At 43.2% G+C, this 26,082-nt stretch overlaps 1 protein-coding gene across 9 annotated transcripts in view; it reads left to right on the top strand.

Annotated features, from left to right (window-relative positions):
- Nucleotides 1-26,082, top strand: part of PLCE1 (phospholipase C epsilon 1) — a 294,616-nt gene that overhangs the window by 85,653 nt on the left and 182,881 nt on the right. Inside the window, exon 1 of one of the 9 annotated variants that reach the window (XM_070609764.1) lies at nucleotides 1,060-1,271. The exons of 6 other annotated variants lie outside the window; for them this stretch is intronic. In XM_070609764.1, coding sequence (XP_070465865.1) covers nucleotides 1,263-1,271 — 9 coding nt within the window. In that variant the 5' untranslated portion in view covers nucleotides 1,060-1,262. Of the gene's footprint in view, nucleotides 1-1,059; nucleotides 1,272-26,082 lie in introns of those variants that run through there. 2 more of the 9 variants (XM_070609757.1, XM_070609772.1) reach the window with 2 other exon arrangements.

Genomic DNA, 26,082 nt, shown 5'->3' with positions numbered 1-26,082 from the left:
TGCAAGCCCTTGGAGCTCTGGGGCCTGGCACTCCTGGGCAGTAACAGCCAATAGTTTGCTATTTGCATTTGGGGAGCTGCAAGCACGTGCTTCCCACATCTTTGTGTAGGAACACTTTCACTTTGCAGAGTGCAGAGCATGCTTATGATCATGTGCCTGTGCAACTTCTGAAACTGATGGGAGCAATAGATCGGTGATTAGGGAGGGTTTCAGACAAACCTGGTACCACTACTTATCAGTTTACCACTACTCAACCTCTCTGAGCTTCAGTTCTCATTTGCAGAACAGGAACAATATTAGTATCTACTTCATAGAGTTCTTGTGAGGGTTAACTGAGATATGTATATAAAGTGCTTAGCACAGTGCCTGGCACAGGTAAATACTTTTTTAAATTTCATATTATGATCAGTAACACATCGAAAAACAAAGAGTCTACCTCTGGCATGCCCACCAGTCCCAAGCTCACCTCTGATCAGTTGTGAAAACTTCTCTGGTCTCTCTCCTAAGCAGGTGCTGTTGATAAACCCCTTCTCCTCCCCTAACACCCTTCTCATCCAGTAGCGACATCGCAGGGACACCAAATCAGGGACCATGAGATCCGAAAGTAATAAACGGCAGTTGCCCATCAGGAATGGTTTTGGGAACCTCTGGGCTTTCTTATTCCTCAAAAGTTATGGGAAGAAAAATGGACTTCTGGCTTAAAGAAACACCGCTTTTCTTGGGAGTTGCCTTTACTTTGGAGGCATTCACACCTCTGGCATCCTGCAATACGGCAGGTTCCCACATCCCTGGATTGGTGCCGTTACCCACTAGACACCAGGTTCTTTGCACACAAATGCACTTTGGGTTCTGTTTGCTAACTTTTTTCCCTCTTGGTTAAAACTATGGGTATTTGAGAAGGTCTGAAGTTCTACTTGGAAAACATGATCCTGTGATACTCTTAATGAGATCAGAACAATCCCAATAACCTTAAAATTACAGAAGCCAGATTAATAAAACCCAAGGGTGCATGTTGGTTGTTTTTTTTTTTTTTCATCTAGAAAAGTTGTATTTCACAGCAGTTCTTACCATGCCCTGACTCTGGATGGGGCCCTCCCTTGATTCTGGCCATTACATCATTTCATTTCGGCTAATGTAAACACTCATCACCCTGCGTGTTGCAGGATTTTTCAGTACTGTTTGAGATTGGGCTTCACTCCGTGGGTCGGTTGCGGTGATTGATAGTTTCAGAAGGAAATGCAGCAGGAAGAGGTTTTGCGGGAATGGAAGAGGTGAGGCAGCTCCATGTGAGATTCTGCAAAGGGATTAAGATTTGGCACCGGGCTTGGTTTCTGTGCAGCCTCTGAGGCAGAGCGCCTCAGGAGAGGGAGGCAGGCTGTCAGCTGGGGCTTTGCACGCTTTCAGCCTGCCTTGAGGGTTGGTTGGCTCTTCCCTCTCTCTGCAGTACCCAATTTTACCTTATTAAAGGATGGATGTGGATGCTGGAGGCTTAGAGAAGACCAGGTAAGGGTTCTCGTTTTTCCAAGAAGTCCCCCGATGCTCTTAATGCATGGAATCCTGGGGGCTGCTCCTTCACTCACACTGCTGGGCAGCGTTAGCCAAACACAATTCCTCTGAGACATTTCACAAAGAGGATCAGGGAAGTTTCTTTCCTAGTTAAGAAAGTTTCTAAAATGTTTTAACCCCAAATACTTAACTATAGGGATGCAAATTTTTCTTTCTTGGTAATCACAGTTTTGAGATGACTTCTTTGCATTTTAATCTAGGAGATTTTGAAAAGAATCCTGAGGGTTTATTAGATGTTTGTTTTCCTTCCTTTCACAATGGCCTGTGTGTTATGTATCCACATCTAGTTTCAGGAAAACTTCTAGTTCATGATATTCTTTAGAATGCTAGCTTTTGAATAAGTTGATCTTCTTTATGCAGATTTGATGGTTTTTTTCCTTTTTATCTTTTGGCTTTTGTGAATGCGATACTGGTAAGGACTATCCTTAAGTATAACTAATTATAAGAAGAAAAAAGTATACTTGGGATTTCACTGCAAACATATTTGATAGCATCCCTGGTTGAAATGAGCTACATGTCTTTTGATGCTTCAAATAGACTTTATTAAATGAAATTTTCAGTGTAAATGCTCATGGTTCTGGGAAAGGTGACGCAGCTTATCTGTGTGGTTAAGCTATTTATTCACAAGCATTAAAAGCAATTTAGACGTTGGATAAGATTAGCTCAAGAAGAGATGTTGGAAGAGTGGTTTTCTGCTCACCACCAACTCAATTCCAAATTCTGTTCCTTTTCGTAAAAAAAAAAAAAAAATCTGAAGTTAAAAATAACCCAGAATAAAACTTGAAAACTGTTTTGTTTCTCTGTATTTGGCTAACTTTATTGCAAAGTACTGTGTTTAAGGAATTCAAACTATGAAGATTACTCTTGAAATGGCTCACACAATTCTATCTGCGAATTTCTATGACCCTTTTCTAGAGCATATGATGTTTGAGGAGTATTAGGATTAAAATTTTCAATTAAGCGTTCATTCCTTCTACAGCCCTAGGAGATGGATAACAACTCAAAGAAAATGACATGAGAAATGCTGTCAATTTCTTGACACAAGTTCATTTTTCCTGTGTCCACAGTAGTGGTTGAGTTATCAAAGGGAGGCAAGGGGCATTTGTACCCCTCATTACAGTGAGGGTGTGGGGTGTCTTGGTAAGAGAGAATGCCTATGGTTGTTGTGGCAGATGGATAGATGCGGGGACTCCTGATCCCTGTTACTTACTGAAAACAAAATGTTTCCGTTAAGTGTAGGGGACTCCAACCCTACAACTTTGGGGGGTTGGGTGAGAGGAAGTTTGTGCATCCAGTTGTTCTTACTGTTTTTGTTTGACGTGCCCTTTTAGTTCATGCTGTCTTCTGTTTCGGCTTTGGAAAACAGACTGGCAATACAGTCTCTTACATTTTGTATTACTTTAATGGAGCATTTTAGCCGTTGTGTTTCCTTTTAGTAGATGGCTAATAAGGCGGCAGACCTGACGCTCAGTTTGAGAAGGTGTGAGAGCAGCTGTAATCTTTAGGAAGAGAAAATCATACCAAGGGTTAAAGCATGCAAACTCTTAATTGTGCTGTGTCCATTCTCTTTGGATTATTGAGGGATCTAGACAAGCTGTTGTTACAAATGCTCTCCATAATTGAGCTTTAAAAAAAAAAATCATGCCGTATAGTGTGGAAATGATAAACCCTGATGTTGCCCAGACTTTACTTGTCATATTGATATCTTCTTAAGGGATATCCTTAGTCCTCTGATATTTTTAGAAGGCCAAAACAAAATATAATTTTGTCAACGTATTACCTTGTCCTCATTTTGTCTTCTTCCTCCTTACCTGTCATCTGGAGAGAGGGAAATTGTCCAAGAAATCAGTTAAGGAATAGTTGCCAGGAACATCCAGTAGCTGTTGCCAGGAATCATCCTTTCCTTCTTAATGTGCTCTTGATAAAGGTTTTATTTATTTGTTGTTTTTATATCTATTGAAATTGCAAGACTTGGGAGTGGCTGAAAAAAATTCAAATAGTACAAAAAGATGAATTGTGAGAAGGCTCCTCCGTGGGTCCCAGACACTCGGTTCTCCCCTAGACAGTGTCTGAGGGAAGTTTGAAAAGAAGTAAACACGGCTTTAGAACGGTGCTTCTCAAACTTTAGTATGCATAAGCAACCCCCGCACAGTGGGTTAAAACACAACTTCGTGGGTTCCATGCGGGAAATTCTGATTCTAGAAGACTGCTATTGGACCCCAGAATTTGCATTTCCAGCAGTTTTCCAGGCACTGATGCTGCTTGTCGGGACCACACTTTGAACGGCGTTGGTTTAAAGGGAAGGCCTCCTTCTGCATCCATTTTTCACTTTCTCTTCTCCAAGTTTTCAGAATGACTTCTGCTGATATTAATAGCCATAGGAACCCACTGGAAGAAGACTAGTGGCCAATGAATCACATATCTGTAATCAGAAGTTGGATGGAGAAAGGGGTAGTGATGGGGAAGGTATTCTGTTTGAAAACCTACGGCATGCAATGTTCACACACTGAATGAAGGGCATTGCCTTACAATTGGTCACTGTAAGTTCTAGCCTTGATTACAGTCTGAAATGATGCCATTAACTAAAGTGAGCAGAGCCTCCATTAAAAATCTCTTTTAATAGGTTGTAATGTTGAAAATGTTTACTGTAATTATACATATATGTACATGCACATGTGTGCTGGAAAAATAACCCTGTCTCTGCCCCCTTTTACTTCCACTTCCCCATGAGTGTAACCGCATGTGCTCAGTCCTATAGCAAGTGACCCACGTGGATCTGCTTGACACAGATGAACATTGGTCACACTTTAGTACTAGGTAGAATGTTTCCCATGAAACCAGCCCGAGTTGGAAACAGGTTTATTCTCATTGATTTATTGGCTCAGTAAATGCTGACTGGGGACCTTAGGTGCCACACATTGCCATGCCCTGAGATACAGATATGGTCACTGCTCTTATGAAGCTTCAGGTATAGTAGAGATTCTTGGGAAGAGAGGCGAGTAGCCCAGCATGGGGATAGAGAAGGGAGAGAAAGGGAGGACCATAATGTATGATGCATGTGGTGGGTGCTTAGTAAATGACTGGTTGTATGGATGGATCCCTTCTAGTTCATGTTCAGTTGAATTAAACAGTTACTCAGTGCAAGTCATAATATTAGGACTATAGGGCATACCTGGAGAGTAAAACATAGCTCTTGTCCTCAAGGAGTTTGCCATTCAGGGGCAGGTGGTACAAGTCCTACACTCCAGCACTGTACCATCACAGACAGCTTCCCCATACATTGTGATCCCCAGTCCACTCAGTGACAATGTGACATGGGTTGGATAATAAAATATAAGCACTTGTCTCTGGCACCCACTTCTGACACTTCCCAAATGAGCTGTTGCTACAAGAAGAACAGAAAGGTCAAACACCTACCGAGTTTTATTTACTGTTCATTTCACACCCTTCCATGCTCTGCCATAGCTGCCAGTTGAATTTGAACTACTTAGACATCTAATACTAATTTCCGTGTTCTCACCTGCCACATAGGGACATACAGAGAAGCAGCAGGTGTGCATGTGTGTTGTGGAGTGGAGAGGGGTTTTGCCAGAGACTCTGTATGTTCAGTGATTTCTCCATTGGGGTCAGTCCAACTTAGGAATCCAGTGGGGGCTGCAAATCGTACCCATGAGGAAAGAACTGTGGCAACCACTGCAGGCTTAGGCAGGTGCAGGACACAGGGGAGCTTTAGGGCATTCCAGAACAGTGACTCCATGTTTGCAAGAGTTGGCAAAGGGAGTTGCATGCTGGCACTAATTGGGTAAAGACCATCTGGTGAAAATGATGAGAACCCAGGAAGGAAATCAATAGGATAGAAGTGGTTCCATACATGTCCCAGGGATAACATGCCCAACTCTCCCCTTTGGACCCAGTACCACGATTTGGGAGCATACAATAGGAAGGTTCTCAAGGGTAATTTGGGAAGCTGAGAAAGAGGCTGAAGATGACAACCTTTTGTGGTCGTTGCTGAGTTATAGTCTATTTTATATACATATATATATGTATGTATATAGTTTAATTAGCTGTGGTACGTAGCACCCATGAAACAGGTGGAATTTGAGAGTCCTAGTGAAAGCAGGAAACAGGGCTGTTGAGTTTCTCAGGAACCAAAGGCTCTCCTGAGACAGCTGGCAAAGAAGGGTCAGAAACCAGGGTCATGAAACAGATTCTGGCAAAGAAGGGTCAGAAACCAGGGTCATGAAACAGATTCTCAGAGTAGTGGAGAAATCCAAGGAGCCCCAGCATAAAAATGCTGTCAGGAAATGCCCAGTGAGTGGAAATAGCCAACAGTTGATGAAAATATGGCAGTGGAAAGGGGTTATGGGCCACCTGACAAGGATAATGAGATTGAGCTGGAAACTGGAATAGGACTGGCCAAGCTAAAAAATCAGGCCAATTAGTAATAATGAGGGTGTTTACTCGTTTGTAGATTGGCAAAATACCTCCCTGGGATGAATTAGGACAAATGATCATTTCCTGTGCTAATGATTTTACAGAAGAAAAGGAAGAGAAGCGCTGTAGAAGGTGCAGGGAGTATCCGTCTGTGACCACTGTAATTTAATGAGGCTAATAAGTTTACGATGAACGGTCTGGTGCAAGAACAGAAAACCAAGGTAATGTGTACATAACAGGTGAACTAAAAAAACATGAATGGTAATTATGAAAAAATTGTCAATAACTCAAAAATTTTGCCAACTAATTTTTAAAAAGCATTACCAAACAACTTTTGGGAAGCACAAAGTGTGACAAGATTCAAAAAAGCATTTTAGGGGGTGAGGTTGGAACAACTAGCTTCCTTTTCCTACCCCAGCTTCTCTGGCCAAAACAATAAGAATAAATAACCATTTGCTAAGCACTTGCTTTGTGCCAGGCATCGGGCAAAACCCTCTATGTGCCTTACTTCTTTTGACCCTCAGAGCCATGGAGGTTGGGATAATAATCACAATTTCCAGATGCAGCTCAGAGAGGATTGATCAAGGCAAAAACATATTCCCAAGAAACAGACACCTTGGGGGAAAAAAATGGAAATTTCATTGGAAAAACAGAGAAACTCACCTAGGAAACCCACGAAAAAGATCCACATATAATTTAAGGAGCATCCTATAAGGAACAGATATTAAAGCAAAAATAAGAGAGCTTTTGAAAGTGATTAGAATGAAGGAGCCAGCCAAAGACCCAGTGGAACCTTTGTAGATTATCAGAAGACTCCTTTGGATCTATGAAAAGGAGCCAGCAGGCATGATAAATTATTTGCCTTGATCTTTTCAGACAAATATATCAAAATGAATATCATTCTTAAATCATCTTTAGAAGTAGAGATATTAGATCAAGTAGGAGTAGATGCACAGAATGTTCTAGACCTGGTTGACAAACTGGATGTGAATAAATCATGGAGACATTTTGGCATTCATCCAAGGATTCTAAAGGAATTCAAGGGTGAAATCTTGGGGCTGTTGGTTAAAGCAACTAATTTTTACCTTCGAAACTCCGGCAACCCCCTAAACTTTCATTGTCTGGTAAAATTGCCTGGCTCCATCTCTCTGCACTACATCATTTGAACATAAATTATAATATATATGTAAAACATGAAATATAATAAATCAAATAAGAAAATAGGTTTTAGACAGCAGTGATTTTGAATTCCCAACCCTGTGGTGTCACAATCTTGAAAGTCTTTGTGAACGTTTCATTCTTGAAATTGCTAAGAATTACCCAGCCCCTTATGATCACGTAATTGTAATTAGTCACGTGAACTTAGTAGCAAAAGCACAAAGAAGCAAATGGGCAGTGACTGAGTATTTCGAGAAAGTATTCATCATACAGTGCTGCTTCACTAAAGGAAGAGAAGACTCCTGCAGCCTCGGAAATGGACATTCACTGTCCATTAATTAAATAAAAGGCATGTGGAGGATTTGAAAACTAATCAGCTTGTGATCCCTAACTGCACAGTCCAGCTGCCCGATTTGCCTGGTGGCCTGGCCCTGCTCCCAGCTGGCTCAGGCCTTCTTCCCTTTCTCATAGTCTTGACTTCGTCTGGCCCTGCTCAATCGACTGGTCCAGACACCTTGTTCTCTGCTTTACTGCAGGCGGCCCTAGCTCTCTGTCACCCATGGCCTGCAGTGCATAGAGCAGGAGTAGAATGGGAGGCCTGGCCAGAGTCAGAACACCGAATTTGTGCTGGGTGAGACAGAGAGGCCAGTACAGGGAGTTGGTCAGCATCAAAGCAAGCAGGAGTAAACAGGAGATGAGGTGAAGGTCATGCAGTGCTTTAACAGATCTTTTCTGAGCACCTAGAATGTGCTAGGCATTGTCCTGGGGGTACAAATATGAATGAGACAGCCACTGTGAGAAAGATAAACCAGTAAACAACTACACTTGAGTAGCGTTTCTCAACCTCACCACTAGTGACATTTTGGGCTGGATACTCCTTCGTTATGGGGGCTGTCTGTGCATTTCAGGATGTTTAGCAGCATCCCTGAACTCCACGCATTAGATGCTAGTAGCATTCTCTCTCACACGCAGTTGTGACAACCAAAAATGTTTGCAGATATTGCCAAATGTCCCCTGGAAGCAAAATCTTCCCGGTTGAGAATCCCAGCAGGAGGATGTGATAAGTGCCTGAATGGAGAAAGAACAGGTGACTCTGGGAACTCCTTGCACGTCTCCTTAACCCAGACCTGGCCAGGAGGGGAGGCTTCCTGGAGGAAGTCCTAGCTAAGAGGAGGCCTGCTGGATGAGTAGCCCCCAGATAAAAGTATGGTGGATGAGAGTAGAGGAAGGGAAGTGCTCCAGGCTGAGGCAACAGCCAGGCCTGGAGACCAGGGGGAGGAAGCCCTAGGCCAGGTGGGTGGTTACTCATGGGTGATGGACACTCCTTTTAGTGCACAACTTTATCAATCCCCAAGAGGCAGCGTTTCACACCCAGAGTCCAATGCCTTTTGGGTGCTGTACCTACATGCACCCAGCTGCCACCAGATGAGGAGTGACATGGGTCTAGAGATGCTTAGCCTAGTGGTCACGAGTACAAGGGAAGAAGTAGATGTTCAGTCCCCTTCTTGGTGAATTTTCCATAGAAGTGGAATTCTGCCTGACTGCCTCTTTCAGCGCTAAAGTCTATTTTTGATTAACTAAATCTAATCAAATTAGAGCAAGATTCAAACTTCTTAGAAAAAACTTCTTTTCTCGCATGGCTGCCCCAGGAATTGTTTCCAATTGCTGGTAACTACAGGCTGTTTTGGCATCTGTTTAACAAAGTATGTGTTTCAATTACCTTTAAAATGCCTCTCTTTCCCCTCTACTCCTTTTACTGACTCTTTTCTAGAGAGACTGGTTTTATTTCTGCCAGGAAAGAGCTGTGAGCTACATGCTGGGCCAACCTCAGGGCTCACCAACGATGAACCATTTGGGGAAGATGCACTCTGTGTCTTTGCTATGGCAGGTTCCCATGTGCAGCACGCCTCTCTTGTGGGCTCCTTACTCTCTATTGTACCTCGTGGACCCTTCTGTTCCTTAATAACAATAGCTGACACTGAGAACCTGCTGTGTGCCACCACAGGGCTGCGTAGGAGAGGAGACAGAGGCACTGGAAGGTGGGGAAAAGTGAAATAATCAGGTCTAACACCATCCAAACTGCTTTCATGTGAGATAGTTCATCTAATCCTCTCAGAAAACCCTCCCCAGTGGGTGGTATCACCCTCATTTTACAGATGAATAATGGGCCTGATTTCACACAGCTGCTAAGGGGCACAGGTGGGATTTGAGCCCACCTGTTAAGACTGAGCTCATGGTCCTTCTACTTCTGTATTCTGGAGGAACTACCCAGACCCCTGGGCCTTGCTATGGCCCAGCTCCCATGCCACTAGGACAGATTGACAGGGGTCTTCTTAGGCTGCAAGGCAGATCTGGAGTTGAGTGACCTCCAGGACTGAAAGTGAGGCTGTCGTCTCCAGCTGTTCCTGGGGCTTCTTGTGATCCAGATTCATCCTCATTTGGGCCATTGGTTCATTGATCGTCCACAGATTGCTGAGCTGGCTTCACAAGCTGGACCCCAGTTCTCTTTACCCTTCCAGCTGACCTGCTTACTGCTCCCATGGGCAGTATGGAATGATGCTGAAGAGTCCTGGACCAGGCCTTAGGAGACCTAGATTCTAGGTACCTCTGCCTTTCCCTTGCTGTTTGCCCTTGAATGTGTTGCTTATCCAGTCTTATTTGCAAAATGATGAGCCAACCGTAAAACCTACCCATTGTCTCCACTGGTGGCCCTGGGTATGGAATAACATAATGGTTATAAAGGCAGACTGAAAAGATGCATAACTTACCATTTTCAAGAGGTACTGTGTCAGCGACAGGAAGGACAAACTGAATTGGCTCATAGTAGGAACTTAATAGATGTGTATTGAACAAAGGAATGAAAGAAACTCCATCAGGAGGTGAGTTCCAGAGAGGAACTTCGTATCAGCGAGTCTAATTTTCCTGTCAGTCAAGCAGCTGGAACCTATAATAAAAGGGAAGTTTTCTGAACACTTAGTTAATATAACATATTAGGCACAAGGCATTATGGCTTCTATAAAAGAAGGTACCAAGAAGATTATAACTGGCAGGATCCCACCAATTACCCAACCACCCCCTCCTTTGCTGGATGATGAAACTGAGGATCGGAAACATTGGTGGCTAGATTAGGTTCACATGTACTCAGAGGTAAAGCTAAGATTATTTGACCTATCAGTTAAGGTCTGTTTAGACTGTGGGTATGTGGAAAAACAGAAACCCTAGAATATCTTTTATTTGGGATTTTCAAATAACTTTTGATAAGGTGTCCCAGGAAAGGTTCTTAAAGATTTAATCATCATGGGATTGGAGTAAATGAGATTATGACCTGTGCTGAAGAGAGGACTTCATAGTTAGGCATACATGGAGGGAAAAGTGGAGTCAATGATTTTTTTCATAGTGTTTGTTCATTAATGAACCTATTCATTCACTCAACCAATATTTACTGAGCACCCACCATTGTATGCTGAGTGCTGAGCTAAGTGCTGGGATATAGTAGTGGGCAGACAAGCCCTGCCCCGAAGGAGCTTCTGGTCTGTCTGTAACCAGACTCATTCTAAAATGGCTGGAGAAGGTATACAGTGAGCTGCTAAAGGTAATAAGATGGAGCTCAACCATAAAAGCTCCTGAGAGGACTGTGTTAGAGGACAGGGACATAACCGGTGGCTTCAAAATGGGCAATTCCAAGTAAAAGCATCAAGCATGGCAGTCTGGAGTTTTAGGAAATCCAGTGGTTTGCACAGAAAGGGAGAAAGGTCAAAGGAGGCAGACCTGCTAGGAGGCTACTGCGAGAATCTGAGTGTGGGTGCTGAGCCTTTAGACGGAGCTGTGCAGCCAGAATGGAGAGGAAGGGTGTCCACTGAGTCATGTTCCAAAGTATCATTGGCTGCCTCACCTGGAGGGTGAAGGGGAGGAAAGAGGCAAAGGTGATGCTGAGGTTTCTTGCTAGAAGAGTGGAAGGACATAGTAGCAATGGAGAGCTGGGGTGGCAAAGACAGTGAGTTTGCTTGATGGAAGGTGACAAGGGCAGTTGGGGCAGGGTGATTGGGAAGGGGTGGCAGAGTGGTCCAGGTGAGCGGTCATCGCAACAGATGTTTGACCTCACTTGGATGAGTACCTTCGGGGACCTTAGGAAGAGGATGATTTCTTGTATCATCAAGGAAGCTGAACTCTCTAGGAAGGAAAGTAGTTGAAGAGCAAAACAGAAGGTTGCTGGGGATTCACCATTCATTCTTTCTTTTTTTTTTAAAAAAAAATTCTTATTGTGCAAGTTTTCAAACAAACACAAAAATACTGAGAATAGTACAATAAACCTCCATGTGCCCATTACGTTGCTTCAACATTTGACAACATTTGCCAATATTGCTTTGTCAACCTCCTCCCAGGAGTACTTTTCCCTCTCGTGGGAGTAAAGTAAACCTCAGATTTATATCATTTTATCCATTAATACTTAATTATACGTTTTTACAGATAAAGACTTTTTAAAAACATAACTTCAGTATTATATCTAAACAAATAAATAATTCCAAGTTATTATTTAATAATGAGCCTATATTCAAATTTCCCTGATTGTCCTCAAAATGGCTTTTAATATTTGATTTTTGAAGTCAGGGATCAGATGGGGTCCAAATGTTACATTTGACTGACTCGTCTCTTGAGTCTTTTCATCTCTAACAGATCCCTCTCCTTTTATACACCATTTACTTATTGAGAAGCTGTGGCACTTGTCCTGTAGAACATTCAGGTTTTTTTAGAGCACCTTGAATTACTATTTTAGATTCACTTCTTTTCAAAATAATGGGCATAAATTGTTAGGTGATTCTGGAATTATCTTTCTGTGTTCCTTCTGTCTCCGGAGTCTTCATCATCATGAGTGATGCTGCTCATGGTTTGGAAGAGCAAGCTGGGTGCCAGGCTGAGCAAGGGCAACAAGTATTTTCTGGACCAGTGGTGCATTGAGAGCACAGCATGTGTGATGCTGTGCCAGGACATTTGGGAAATGCAGGGAAAGTGGAAGTGCCTTTGCTTGGCTCTGAGGAGTTTAGCGCTCAGTTGGAGGGAAGAGGATTACATGAAACTGACAGATTAACACAGACAGCATGGTGTCAGGAAGTCAAGGAAAGCTGCACTTGGCTCAGACTTCAGCCTTGACACTTAACAGCTCTGTGATCGTGAACAAGTCACTTCGCCTATCTGAACCTAATTCCTCTTCTTTAAAATAGGGACAATAAATTCTACCTATTTCAGAATTATGGGAAAAGCAGGCAGCATGGGCCCTGGAGTAACACAGTCGAGAGTTGTCTCTAAGCTCTGCTTCTTCCTAATAATGTTAAGTGTTCACAGTCGCTGGGCAGTGTACTCTGTGCCAGTCCTGTGCTCAGCGCTTCATGTGCATGACCTCATGTTAGGCCTCTCAGCAACTCCATTTTATAGGTCACAAAACTGAGGCTTAGAGAAGCAGTTTGTGCACATTTCCCTACTTAGGGACCTGGGATTCAACCCAGGCAGGCTAATACAGAGCTCACCCTCTAACTGCTGGGATGTATTACTTTTGCCAAACAGGTTCATCAGGGCTCAGTATCCTTGTTTGTAAGGAGGGAGATGTTGTATCCATTTTATGGAATTATCATGAGAATTAAATAGGGAAAATATATTCAGCAGATGGCAAATGCTCAAAAATATTTCTTTTCATGGGAGTTATAAAATAATAAATTGTTATACCAGTAGTTGGACAATTTTATGAAATACTACATTGTGCAGAGCCATCTATAAATGTAATAGGAGTATGGAGAATGGAGACATGAACTCGGGTTGAAGCCTCTATGGCGAGGGAGGAGTCAGGTAGGACCCAGTGGATATTTGACCATCACAGGAGGTAAAAGTACATTTCAGGGCCTTTCAGGATGGGGGAACAGGCCAAGCAGAGAAACTTGACAGAAAAGAGTATTAAAAATACCTGCTTTGAACTTCCTAGTTGTCCTCTTCGTACAAGTGAATGTTTAAATGGTCAGAGAGAACACACCTATGCATCCCTGGCCCCTTTGAGAAAAGTTTGTAGGAAATTACAAAAAGAAGCAACGGTTGAGAGCCTCATGCTCTGGGTGAGTCTCAGCACAATGTCTGACCCATCTGTCTGTGATCTCAGCTGGTTACTGAACTTTGCATCTCATTGTTTCTCCCTCAGTGAAATGGAGACCCTAAAGGACTACATCTTAGGCTTGTTTGTGGAATTTTATGAGATAATGTGGGACAACAATCCAGAGAAGTCGAGACCCAGATTTATTCCATTCCCACCTCCCCATCCCTTTCTCCCTCTCTTAGGGTCTAGTCTTCCTTTCCCTTCACCCCCTGAAGGGCAGCCAGGACTCTGGGTTACCCTGGGTCAAAGGCCAGGCTGCTAAAGCAATAGGGTGAGGATGTTCTCAAAGGCTCATTTCTTTCTGCAGAAACACAGTCCTGGATAAGAAAGGGTGTGAATCAAGAGGTGGGCGCTTGCGGGTGCTCATCTGGGCCTGGTTAATTGTTCTGCTCCCCTTATTTGCTTGGATAAGAAGTTTATTCCCAATTTCCTGAAAAATTTAGAGGAGAGTCCTTCAGTCTAAAATTGTGAAGTCATTTGTCCTTGGACTTTTGACCGCCCTTGGGACTCTTCCCTTCTTCAAGTGCTCAGCACCGGGGTCTCTGTAGGTAGCAGAGATTTTAAAGGTCACTAACGTTTTGGTATGAGGTGACTGTGTCTGCTGCTCTGCCCTCATGCTCCGTGCAGACCTCAAGGCGATGGATGCAAACAGGTAATGATTTGTTGCAAGACTGATGAGCAATACCCACCTTGGAGAGAGGGCGTGGAAGGCACTGCTGGGGAAACATGGGAGATTTTCCTGCCCGGAATTGGAGACTCAGCTGGGCTTCCTGGAGAAAGCACCTAGAGAATGAATGTGACTTAGCCAGATTTACCAGGAAGAGGAAACAGCATTTACAAAAGCCTGGAAGAGAGACGAATGAGTCCGTGATGGATTTGGGACACCTGGAGAGCTGTTTCTGCAGGGCTGCCAGGCCCCTCAGATCTCTCCACAGAGGGCAGTGCAGTCATTGCCGGAAGCCCTGCCATGTAGAACCTGAGCCTGGTGTAACAAGGACGTGGGGCATGTGACAGGCTGGGAGGTAGAAGGAGCGCTTCCTAGGAATCCATGGTCTGCCTTCCCGCTTCTGAGTACCTCACCACTGTGTGATCACCACAAAGCTCACCCCTAGGGCCCTCATTTTTGTCATGAATGAAGTCAAGACTCCATGAGTTCCTTTCAGTTCCTCAGTTCCATGGCTCTCTGAAATTATTTTTAAAGCTGAGAAAAAAAAAAATCAAGTAACTACTGAAAACAGATTTCAGTCCTTATTAGGTTGCAAAGTGGGAACAGAAACAGAACCTGGTATTGAGAAAGAATTCAAGGAAACATTTGAGAAGAGACATCTTTGATATTGAGTAGATAAAGAATCCATGGCAATTCAAGTCAATGCTGAGCTCGAATTACCAAAAAACAAGAGGTGAATCGCAGGAGAAATCTGAGAAAGAAGAGAAAAACTCTCCTCAGAAGCAAATGGGCATTTGAAAACAAGTGACTGAGGGTTTCCCCCGGGTGTGGTGAGTTACTTGGTAAATATGGAGGCCAGTGGCTGGCACAGGAGATGTGCAGGGCGGTGGCAGCAGCAGACATGCATCAGAGAGCTTGAGCTCTCGGGAGGGGCTGGCTTGTGTTTGCTTAGAGAGAGATGCGGGCAGAGGTTGTGGGGCACAGGGAGGACATTCGCTCCCTGCTCTGTGTGCAGGCACTGGAGGGGTCTGGCCCGAGAGACCAGAAGTCTGTTTGCAGAGCTGAGTTAGTGCCAGCTGGGCAGGGTAGGACTGGCATCTGACGTGTGGTGGTGTGCGTGTGGTGACGTATGGTGGTGTGAGTGTCGTAGGACGTGTTTGTGTGGGGCACGTACTTGATGTTGCCTGGGGACCTCTGAGGCCATGGATCAGAATCCCTTAGGAAACTGGATGAGTGGGGCTGCAGCTGAGCGGTTGTCTGCTCTGCTTGCTGAGCAGAAGCCAGATTCCCACATGGAATCCGAGAAAGGAGGGGAGAATGGGTTTTCTCTCCAGTGGCATTATAATATTATAGAACCAGGCAGAATCAAGCATCATCGTCATCTTCACAACAGCAACAATAAGTATCTGTTATGTGCCAAACATTAGGCTAGGTCCATTATTTACACAACAACCCACCAAGTGGGCATGATTTTTATTATCCCCATTTTACCCATTTTTCCTCCAATGAGGAAATGAATGGAGTCTCAAAAAGGTTCAGCCTCAAATCTACTGAGTTGCAGAGATGAAGATTCATACAAAGTTTACCTCCTTCTCTTTCATGGGACACAATGTGAATTGTGTTTTCCAGTCCCAAGCAGTTATAGAAATTTGCCAGTGCTCCCAGTAATGCAAAAGAAAAGCAACATTGTTTTCAAATTTTTATTTTAATGAACATAGAAGTGATGTCTTTTATTGCTATAACTTCCAATTCTTTGATAACTAGTGAAGGGAACCATGTATTTACTATTTGTCCTTCTGGTTTTTTGCCCATTGCTAGCCCACTCTTGTCACAAATGAAGACAATGCAGCTGAGTTTAAGTGACCTGTCTAAAGTCACACAGCCAGTCATTGGAAGGGCCGAGGCCAAAACTCTCCACGGGCTCTCCTGACTGACTCCTCCTTGCTGCTGCCCTGGGCTGAGCTCCCAGCCCCCCTCATCCTGACACCTCAGGGGGAGGTACTGAAACCCCGCTAATGTGGAGGGCTGTCCATGGGGAAGAAAGAACAGGACAGGCAGCTCCTGGACCAAAGCATCCTGACATGAAATCCTTCTACAAAAAGCCCTGGAATCTCTTCTGATGAATAATAGGCAACCATTCAGACATACTTTAAAATAGCTGGTTTGTTTTGAAATTAAAAAAAAAATACAAAGAAGAAAAACATTGGAAGAGGCAGATGGCCTGTTTTAAAAGAGTTCTCACTGGGGATTTTAAAAGCTAATATAAAAACCAGCTAATAAACTGCCCATCACAATCCAAAGATGAGTACACCTAAGAGCTCACTAAGGCACTTAGGGGCAAGAATAGCCGTTACTGTGAAATCCACTGTGTAACGAGCACTGACTGTTGGGTATCATGCTAGGTGCTTCTTGAGTATTCTCATTTATTCCTTGCAACCACCTGATAAGATAGATGCTGTTATTATCATTATCACCATTTTATAGATAGACAAACTGAGGCTTAGAGAGGTTCTGATATTTTTTTAGGTCACAAGATATTTTAAGTGACAAAGCTGGGGCTTGAACATAGGCCCTGAACCCTGTGTTTGTGCTCTCAATTACTTATGTTACCAGACACCCTGAGTCTTAGCCAGTGGATTGTCAGCAGCCCTCTGGCTGGCCTGCAGAGGGGCAATCATTATGAAAACAAAACAAACCTACTGAATAATAGGTATTGGTCTAGAAAAGAGCCCCAAGAGACCACTTGTCAAGACCAGTTTTCAGTTATTGTACTTGAGGTTCAAGAAATTAGGTGATTTGTCCTAGGTAACCACTCTCAGTGTTGGAGCTGAAATGACCCAGGCTCAAGGGTTCAAGCATCATGCCTCCACCTGGGCTATCACCCTTTGCACCCACCATGTGTGTGCGTACACACACACAAACACACACACACACACACACAACACAACTCAATCACTCACACGCCAGAACAGCTAAGAATAAAATGGGTTCAAATAACTCAAGCAAACAGTTGGTTGAAATTACAGACTCTGAGGCCAGTGGGCACCGTGCCAGGGCATTCTAATTTCATCTCTACTGAGAAACTCGTATCTCCTTTTTAAAGAGAAGAGTCATTTTGATTTCAGCAATCCTGGCAGGAGGTTTTTCAGTATAAATTCCTCCCAGGCCTTCCTAAGTTAAAATGAGGAACAGCTGATCCTTATCTAATATATGGTTTTCCGTGGTACTTTTATGAGTGAGTAGGATGAGCGGAGAGGAAAGATCCTTTAAGGGAATCAATGTGTGGCCGCTCTCTCCCCTGTGCTGCCTCTAACACCTAAGATTTATTTTATAAACACATATATAGTGCTGACCGTACAGCAGGCGCTGTTCAGAACAATGTGGAAATAGTAACATCTTCATCACAAACCTATGAGGGGGAAACTGAGGCAGAACGAAGCTAAGTAACTTGCCCAAAGTCACTTAGCTGGTGAGTGGCAGAGCTGGTAGCCTGGCTTCAGTGCCCGATACTCGTGGGCAGTGGAAAGTTACAGTTTCTTCTAACATAGCGTTCATTATCTTCATGCAGGACTTTTCTCACACACAAGAGTAAGCCTGAAGTTCACGCATTCCATGACCTTGCGGGGAAGAAAGAACCAAACTCCAACAAGCAATGGGAAATGAGTCAGTGTGTGTTTATTTTGGGGATTTATTTTGTGAGAGCGATTTGTTGAATGAATGAGCGAATGAAACGTGGGCTTTTGGCAGCTTCTCTTTGCCACTCCGATATTCCATGATTTATTTCTCATGATCTTCTAAGCCATCTAATTTAAATGCCCACAAATTCAGATATTACCATTTATAATTGGCCCTCCTCTGCCTGTCTGCCTCTGGCACAGTGAAGTCGACTACATTTCACCCTTTGTGCGTTTGACCTCTTACTCTAAAAATAAGGGCCAGATGAATGCTCGTATTCTTCGTAGGACAGATGATGGTTTTACTGGATGAGTGTGGTTTATGCTTTCGAACAGCTGCATGTATGGAAGGAAATTATCTGAGTAACCCATTTTCAGACCTTGACACATACATTTGGTTTAAAACTCAATATGCACTTTCTCAAAAAGGAAATGAATGTAAACAATCTTCTTGTACATTATCCTGCACATCTGATTCCTGTGTTTCAATGGTTTCTCTTTTGACTCTAGTATATATGTTGATAATGGGAAAGGAAGTCCTGTTCATTCACCTCTTCATGATGATGTGAAAACTGTAGAATGTTAGAGCTGACAGGGGCCCTGGAGATCGTCACAGGTGACCCTCTCATTTTATAAGAGGATTCCGATGCCAGAGAAGTTCGGTTCTCTGGGGCCCCTCGAATCCATTGGTGGTGAACATGGACCTAGAACCAGATTGCCTGACTGCAGGCCAACTGAGTTGGCTGACGCTGGGATGAATGCTGAAAAGCTGGTGTTCCGAGGTTCTCTGGCCCACTGTAGCTCCCTGCCTGACACCTCCTCAACCACCTTGCCCACACTAGGGATCGCCTGTCTGTTATCTCAGACATCTCTTCAGGACTTCTGGCCTGGAGTCCTTTCAAGTATCAGGCCCTCTTCTTCAGAACAATACAAGGGCCTCCTGACTGACAGCCCACAGTCTTGCTGCTCATCTCCCCACAAACACACACAAAACACTTTGACACACACCCATCATACCCAAAAGGCCAGTCTTGATTGCATTGGTCCTTTTTCAAAATGCTGTTGTCCATTTCATTCACTGATGTGTCCCAATCATCTAGAACAGCGTCAGGCCCATAGAAGACACTCAATAAATGTTTGTTGAATGAATAAATAGCTCCTTATTTCCCACTGCATAAATGAATTGTCACTCCTTACCCTGGTGTTCAAGGCCCTTTACCATCTGGCACTAATCTTTTCCCACTTTCCCCCTTCTATCCTTTGCTAATTAAGAAAAAATCCTAATTATTCTTTTTTTAGACTAACAATTTATTGGGTGTTTACTATAGGCCAGGGCCTATCTAACCTCTTTATGTGTATTAACTCACTTAAGTGGCAAAACAACCCTATAAGGTTGGTACTATCATTATTAGTATTTTACCAATGGGGAAACTGAGTCACAGAAAGGATAAACTACCTGTCACTTCTAGGACAAGGCAGAGCTTGGATTCAAACTCAGGTAGGGTGACTTCACAGCCCATGCACATAACCACTGTGCTACAGGTAGCTCTCCTATAATTAATTTGTATTTATTTATTTTTCTTCCCACTCTGAGAAACTTTTCTTTTGATGAAGGCCCAGTGTTCCCATCCCCAACACTTCACACAGCAGAGCAATGGCTGTCTGCAGTACAGGTGCCCACGTGGAGCAACAGGCAGGCAGGGGCACAGCAGTCACGGCCCCAGTCCACTCGGCAGGGTGGTCTCGTCTGGGTTCCATCTACCAAGTCCTTGTCCTCGTAGGGGCCCGGCCTCCCAGGGCTTTGGTCAGCAGTGACGCTGCCTGCTGCAGAGCATCCTCCAATGTTTCCTGGGGCCGCTGGGCGTGCGTTGCCACCTCACTGTAGAGTGGCCCTCCTCTGCACCCCTGGCCTGGTGCCCTTGGGGACCCTGAGCTTCTGCACCACCGCATGTGTGTTGGCCTTGGCAAGTGCCAGGGCCCTAGGCACCGAGATGCTCCCCTAATTTATTTTTAATTACAGAATTCAACAGTCTAGAAGTCTATAAAGTAAAAAGTGACAGTTCTCCACCCCTACAAAAAAAAATTTGAAATAATCAATGTAAATCCTTCTATATGGTTTTCTTATGTTTTCATGAATATTTATATAATTTTAAAACAAAAATTGGCTCATATTATACATATTACAGCTTGCCTTTTCCACTTACTGTATTTTTGAGATCTTTTCATGTTAGTATATGTATCGCCAGCTCATTCTTTTTCACTGTTGCCTAGTGTTCCACTGTATAGATACACCATAATATATTTGATCAGTCCCTGCTCTTGAACACTTAGGCGGTTCCCTCAGAAACAGCACTGGAGGGAACATCACTGTACATCTCTCTCTGTACAATGTTAATATTTCTATAAGTTTAGATTCCTAAAAATGGGATTGCTGAATCTTAGGGTATATACACTTAAAACTGTGATGAATGTTGATAAATAGTCCTCTCAAAATGTCGTACCCACTTATCCTCCTGCCAGTAGTGTCTTGAATTCCCTGGGATTTTCTTTTCCTTTGTGTACAAGTTCAGGAAGTGAACACTAGCTCCCTTCCTGACCGTCCCAGAGAAGCGCGTGTTGTCTGCTTCTCATGCTTCTCTTTCTACAGAGGAAACTTATTTCTTCTTCCCACGTTGCTTGGCTATATCACATCCCCCCTGTTCACTCACTTGTGCCTTTCTCTCTCTTTCTCTCACTCTCTCTCCCCTCCCTCAGTTATGCAAAAACATAATGGAGAGCCTCATTCAGGCCAAGGTTTCTTGTCAAGGGCACCTGGAGGCTACTTTGAGAAGAGTGAACTCTGTGTTCCTGGCTGTGATGATGCTTTTCTTGGTGCTGGTTGGGGTTGATGCTCATCTTCTTGCAGTATTGGTGTTTGCCTATATTGGTAAAAAGACCCCATCATCTTGTCCCTCTTATTTGGGCGCAGCAAATGAGTGTGATTAAGAAAGGAACAAGGGGTTACAATGGAAGGCAAAGGAGAGAAGAGCCTGTTCGATGCTGAAGGAGACGGAAAGGGAAGGACAGAGGCGTCGTGCTGGCTGAACCTCTCCTTTGTGCCACCTCTTTTGCTTGGTACTTTACATACATTATTCCATTTAATCCTCCAGTGAGAACAGACTAAACAGATTAGGAATGTTCTGTCTGGAAAGAGGAGGAGGATGCGAACAAAGTAGCTAATGTCATAAATAGTTCTAATGTAACTACTACGGAGAAGAGACCCCTTGAAGTTAGAGCAGAGCAAATCTAGGACAAAAGTAAAGTACTTCTGAAAGTGGCTCGTAAATAGTGGACTTTGTAGCCAAAAGTGTGGTGCAGATGGAAAACTTAGATTTTTAAGGTTTTAGAAAACTGCATGATAATGGATTGCCCCTGGATTTCTAAGGAGAGGTAGGATACTTAGGGTCCTTAGCCATTCCTGTTGATGTCAGGTGACTTAACCATGCCTACCCAGCCCTAGGGTCCATGAAGGTATTGGGGGGGTGTGCATTCTGGTCTTCCTTCACCTTTCTTTAAACCAGAATCTCTCTACTTCTTATCTCTTGTAAGTTCTGGGCTTTCACATGAGATTTCTCTTGAAAACAATTTTTTGTTATTAAAAGAAAAAAAATGTCTACAAACCATTGCATTAGTTGTTTGATTTCACTGTTGGAGACGAGTCCTGGGCTGAACGGACTGCATGTCTAACCCACTGTGGCAGTTTACCTGTGGAGCAAGGCTGCCCCGTGGCTCCTCTGACTTCCGTAGTACAGGCTAGAGCCTGCAAGCCTCCTTGTCCATTCCTGACCCTCATCATGGGGGAGGGAGGGGAAGAGAGGGCAAGTGCAGCAGCAAGAACTGTTCCCTGTTAGTGGAAGGACAATCCCAGTCCACTTGTAAGACCTCCTGACCCCCACCCCACCCTGCCTCGGGCGAAGTCTGAGCTTCTCAGAGCTGGGAGCCTCAGCCTGGCCCATAGGTTCTCTCTTCCCAGGGCTGTCACTGAGCTTTTTATTTAACTCCTACTCGTGCCTGGGCTTTCCCTTGGGCTCTGAGTCAGAAAACAGGGATTGAAATCTCTTCCTGGCTGTTTTGCATCTGTAAGATTTTATATTACTCTGAACCTCTCTCTAAGCCTCGGTCTCGTCTGTTTCTGTAGCAACTCCTGTTGGACGGTTATGAAGATTGACTGAGATCATGCAAGTAAAACACTTAGCAGAGTGGCTACAACGTGGTAAATCCTCAATAAATGGTGGCTGTAGTTTCTGCTGACGTTCTGTTGTTTTTGTGTCTCGCACCATCATTGCTAACTTCCGATTCCCAGACCTGTGACTTGGGAGGGACTTTTGATTCCTGCCGGGGTACGGTCTTCTGAATCACCAATGCCCCACCCAGACGTCTGCCTGCTTCTTTCTAGTCCCATGGCTCACGTGATCAGTACTGACCTTTCTGTCCTTGACCATACTTGGGTTGATATCATAAAGGACAGTACATGATACACAGGAATACACAATAACAACTCTCTTTGTACTCTTACTGAATTTAGAGAAGTGCACTGTATCTACAAAAGCACTTCACATATGCTGTTTCGTATTTGACAGTCTTTTTTGAAATTGAGTGCTTCAAATATCAGTGGCAAAGCCAGGGGCTTGCTAGTGGCATAGAGAAGTAGAAACCCAGGTCCTCTGATTCCCATCTTCTTACTGTTCCCTGCCATTGTAGAGTTTATGCATCAAAACATGCTGTTTTGCTTTGATTTATATATACTTGTAGATTTCCCCTTGAATCTGGCAGCAGGAAGAAAGTGAGAGTCTAGCTTTTACTTCTCTCTAGCCATACTGTAATCAGCTGCTAAAACTTAGGAAAACGGTTTGAGTGTTAATGAAAAAAAATTTTGCCTTTGACCTATTCTTGTTTCAAAATGTTCTGAATTTATACCAACAAACAGCTGTCGAGATGTTTGTCAAAATTATTGCTCTCCCAAAGGCCTAAATAAATACCTGAGATAAAAAGAAAATATGACTAAAAAATAACAAAAGTAGCCAAACTGCTTTAATGAACAGAAAATGGCATTATTCTTCTAAGAAAGACATTCTAATCAAAATCATTTTGCCTCTGTAACCTGCAAATCCTGCCGTCTTAAGGGCATATTAGTTATGTCTCCCTGTGCCAAAAATCACAAGACCTTTTATTCTTGTTCTCATGATCCACTGCCGCACTCTATTCAGAAAGTTCTGGGATGGATTTTTTTATTTTTCTGGCTCCTTTGATGTTCCCTAAATGGAGACACTTTAAGTTGTGGGTTTGGAGTATGTCACATGAGTTTTCATGTTAGAATCCCTTGGCAAATCCTATTTGCCTTTCAAGAATTATGTCAGGAGTATAGACCCTTTCTAAGGTTTGTCTAGGAAATAACTGGCCATGTGGAAAAGTTTTTATGCACAAATATGTACATCACAACAGCTTTTATGATAGCGAAAATCTGGAAACAACTTAAATTTACACTAAGAAGAGAATGGTTAATTACACTGTGGTTTGATCATGGGGTAGCTCTCACATAACAAGTAATGACTTTTAATATGGGAGAAAGCTTGATTGTCATGTTATGTAGGAAAAGCAGACTATAAATTGTATATAATATGATCACAACTATGTAAAAATATATAATGATGTTGGTATCATGTGTGATCTTTCTCTTCTCTTTATTTTCTCATTTTTCCATAATGAGCATGAATTTTGATATTTGGAGGGAAATTTTTTTTTACTGAAAACAGAAGCATTATGCTTCTGTGTTGGTAATTTTCAGTTTGATTTGTCTTGTAGTGCTGCAGAAGGTTTCTTTGATTTCTCTAGAACAGTGTTTCTCATCCTCAGCCAGTTTGGGGTTGAATAATTATTGTGGGAGCTGCCCATTGGCCCCTACCCATTAGATGCCAGCAGCATGTCCTCAAATGTGTCACCCAGAATGTCTCCACCAATTGCCAGATGTCCCCTCGGGGGCAAAATGGCCTCTGGTTGACAATCTCTGTTCTAGAATCATATGCTGATACTTTCCCAAAAGCCCACTCTCCCGTGCAGTGCATGAGAGACCAGAGAGATGGGGAGCAGGAAAGAGAATGTCAGGAGATTAATCTGGAGGGTTTTGGTGACCGAGTTGTGCCTGGAGCTTGTAAGGCCTTAGGTCAGTGTGATAAGGAAGAAGGGAGAGAGTGGGGAGGGGTCCTGGAGACCCTTCCAAGGGGAGGCAGGTGCCAGCACAGCCAGGAAGGCAGAGCTGGTGTTCCCAGTGAGCACATGGCTTTCACAAAGAAGCCATGGTAACCAGCAGTCCAAGGGCCACCGGGCTCAGGGAGACCTACCAAGAGGTAGCATTGTCTGTTCAGTTGTGCACAGTAATGGAGAAATCTAGGAATTCATTCATTCATGAAACACTTGTTTGTCAGAGAGGTGTTTGCCATCAGAAAAAGTGTGTCAGTAGGTAGCAGGATTCCTTCCAGTGACAGGGTGGTATTCAAAGAGAGGACTTCAGCCCCTTGCAGGCAGAGGTGGAGTGAGGAACAAGTCTGGCAGGTAACAAAGCTCAGAAGGACTGAGATATGAGCAGTTCTGGTTACAGGAAGGCAGTGGAAACCCAACTTCCAAGACTGAGAGCGGAACGAGAGCAGAAATGCACTTGACTAGACATTGTGGAGGCTGCACCAGGGAACTAAAGCTCCTTAAATTTCTCTTGACTTCGAACAGGATTGTCCTCAGATCATGGGGCAGCATACAGCTTGCAAGTAGAAGGAGCAGAGCCTCAGATGAGGAGGTGGAGGGATGGGAGAGAGCCCTGAGGACACTGCCCAGTTGGAAGTGAGAGTGTGCAGGGTATGAGGTCTAGACTGAGACATTTGTACGTGGTCTTGTAAGGCGAGAAAGAGACAGAGCCAGTTTTCCTATAGAAAACTGATCACCAGAAGTGAACCAAAGAATGTCCCCTTTTGAATTTTGATGAGTAGTGTTAAATTACCTTTCAAAATGACAGTATAATGGTCAATGGGTAAAATATAATTTTGGCATTTTATGGTGCTTGAATAATAAATTTATTATTTTAAATGTTTATAGAGGTTTATAGCTATTGCATCTTGGCTTTCATGACCTGTTGATGATCATATCTCTGATTTATATGATGTCTAGTCAGGAACACAATCCCTAATCATAAATTTTTTTTCTATGGGAAAATATAACTTGCTTTATAACAGTCTACTTTATGACATGCTTTCCAGAAATGATGTGTGGCAAAAAGTGAAAGTTGTCTATAAAGTTGGTGTTTGTTTTATCTGTTTATGAATTTTCATGCTTTTGTCTTCCTTAATGGCTAATTTATTTTTCCTCCTCTACTGGAAATATATATTTAATAAGGCTTGAAATCTTTATAAAAAGTGTGTGAAGCACAAGGAAGATGAATAGGTGGATTAAGTAAGATGGTGATTCAGACTGAGTATTATATGTATTTTCTATTTCATGAGATAAATGCATTCAATTGGTTTGAATGATGTGAAATTTCCGTTTATAGTTCAAAACAGTCAAATATCAGCAATTTCATATGGTTCAATCTAATAGTAATATTGGCTTTAAAGAAAATTTCTGTGAAATGAATTTTCTGGTTTTTATTGCTTTCTTAAAAATTCAGAGATTCATTTCCCTGAAGACAGAGTTGAAAACTTTGGCTGTGTATCATGCTGAGGATGGCTGGAATTCAAAAATTATTCTTGCTTAGAATGATTGTTTCCATTGGAACAAAAGTTCTCAACCCTGGCCGTTCACGGAATCATATTTAAAATTGGGGAACATTTAAAAGATACTGACAGGGCCCATCCTGGACTGATAAATCAGAACCTTGGAGGTGGGGTGGGGAGGGGCAGTCTCATGCTCCGTACTTTCTGTTCCCCAGGTGACACTAAGCTACAGCCAGGTTTGAGAACCTCTGCACTAGAATTTCACTTTGAGGAGTCTCAACAGAGCTTTTCTGTGCCTTAGAAAGACAAAAACACAACCCTGCTCCTGGTCGATTTCCCAGACTTGTTTTGGAAAATCAAAATCCAAAGATGAAATGTGACAAAAATAAATGTTTAACTTGATGGAACTCATGTTTTGGTTTTCATTCAACAGGACATATGTGCCGTGTCCTATGGCTGGGTATTCTGGGGAAATAGGTTAATGATGAAGAGTTTGGCCGCTTTAAAAAGCCAGGGGATTCTATGAAATGTCCCCACTAGGCAAATCTATAGACATAGAAAGTAGGTTAATGGTTGCGTAGGCCTGGGGAAGTTGGGGGTAAACGGGGAGTGGCTGCTAATGGGAATAGGGCTTCTTTTTGGGGTAATGAAAATGATCCAAAATTGACTATAGTGATGATTATGCAACTGTGAATATACCAAAAAACATTG

This window comes from Equus przewalskii, chromosome 1, assembly GCF_037783145.1.
Source record: "Equus przewalskii isolate Varuska chromosome 1, EquPr2, whole genome shotgun sequence".
NCBI lineage: Eukaryota > Metazoa > Chordata > Mammalia > Perissodactyla > Equidae > Equus > Equus przewalskii.
Note: the sequence above shows the minus strand (reverse complement) of the source record. Positions and strands in the feature narration are given on the sequence as shown.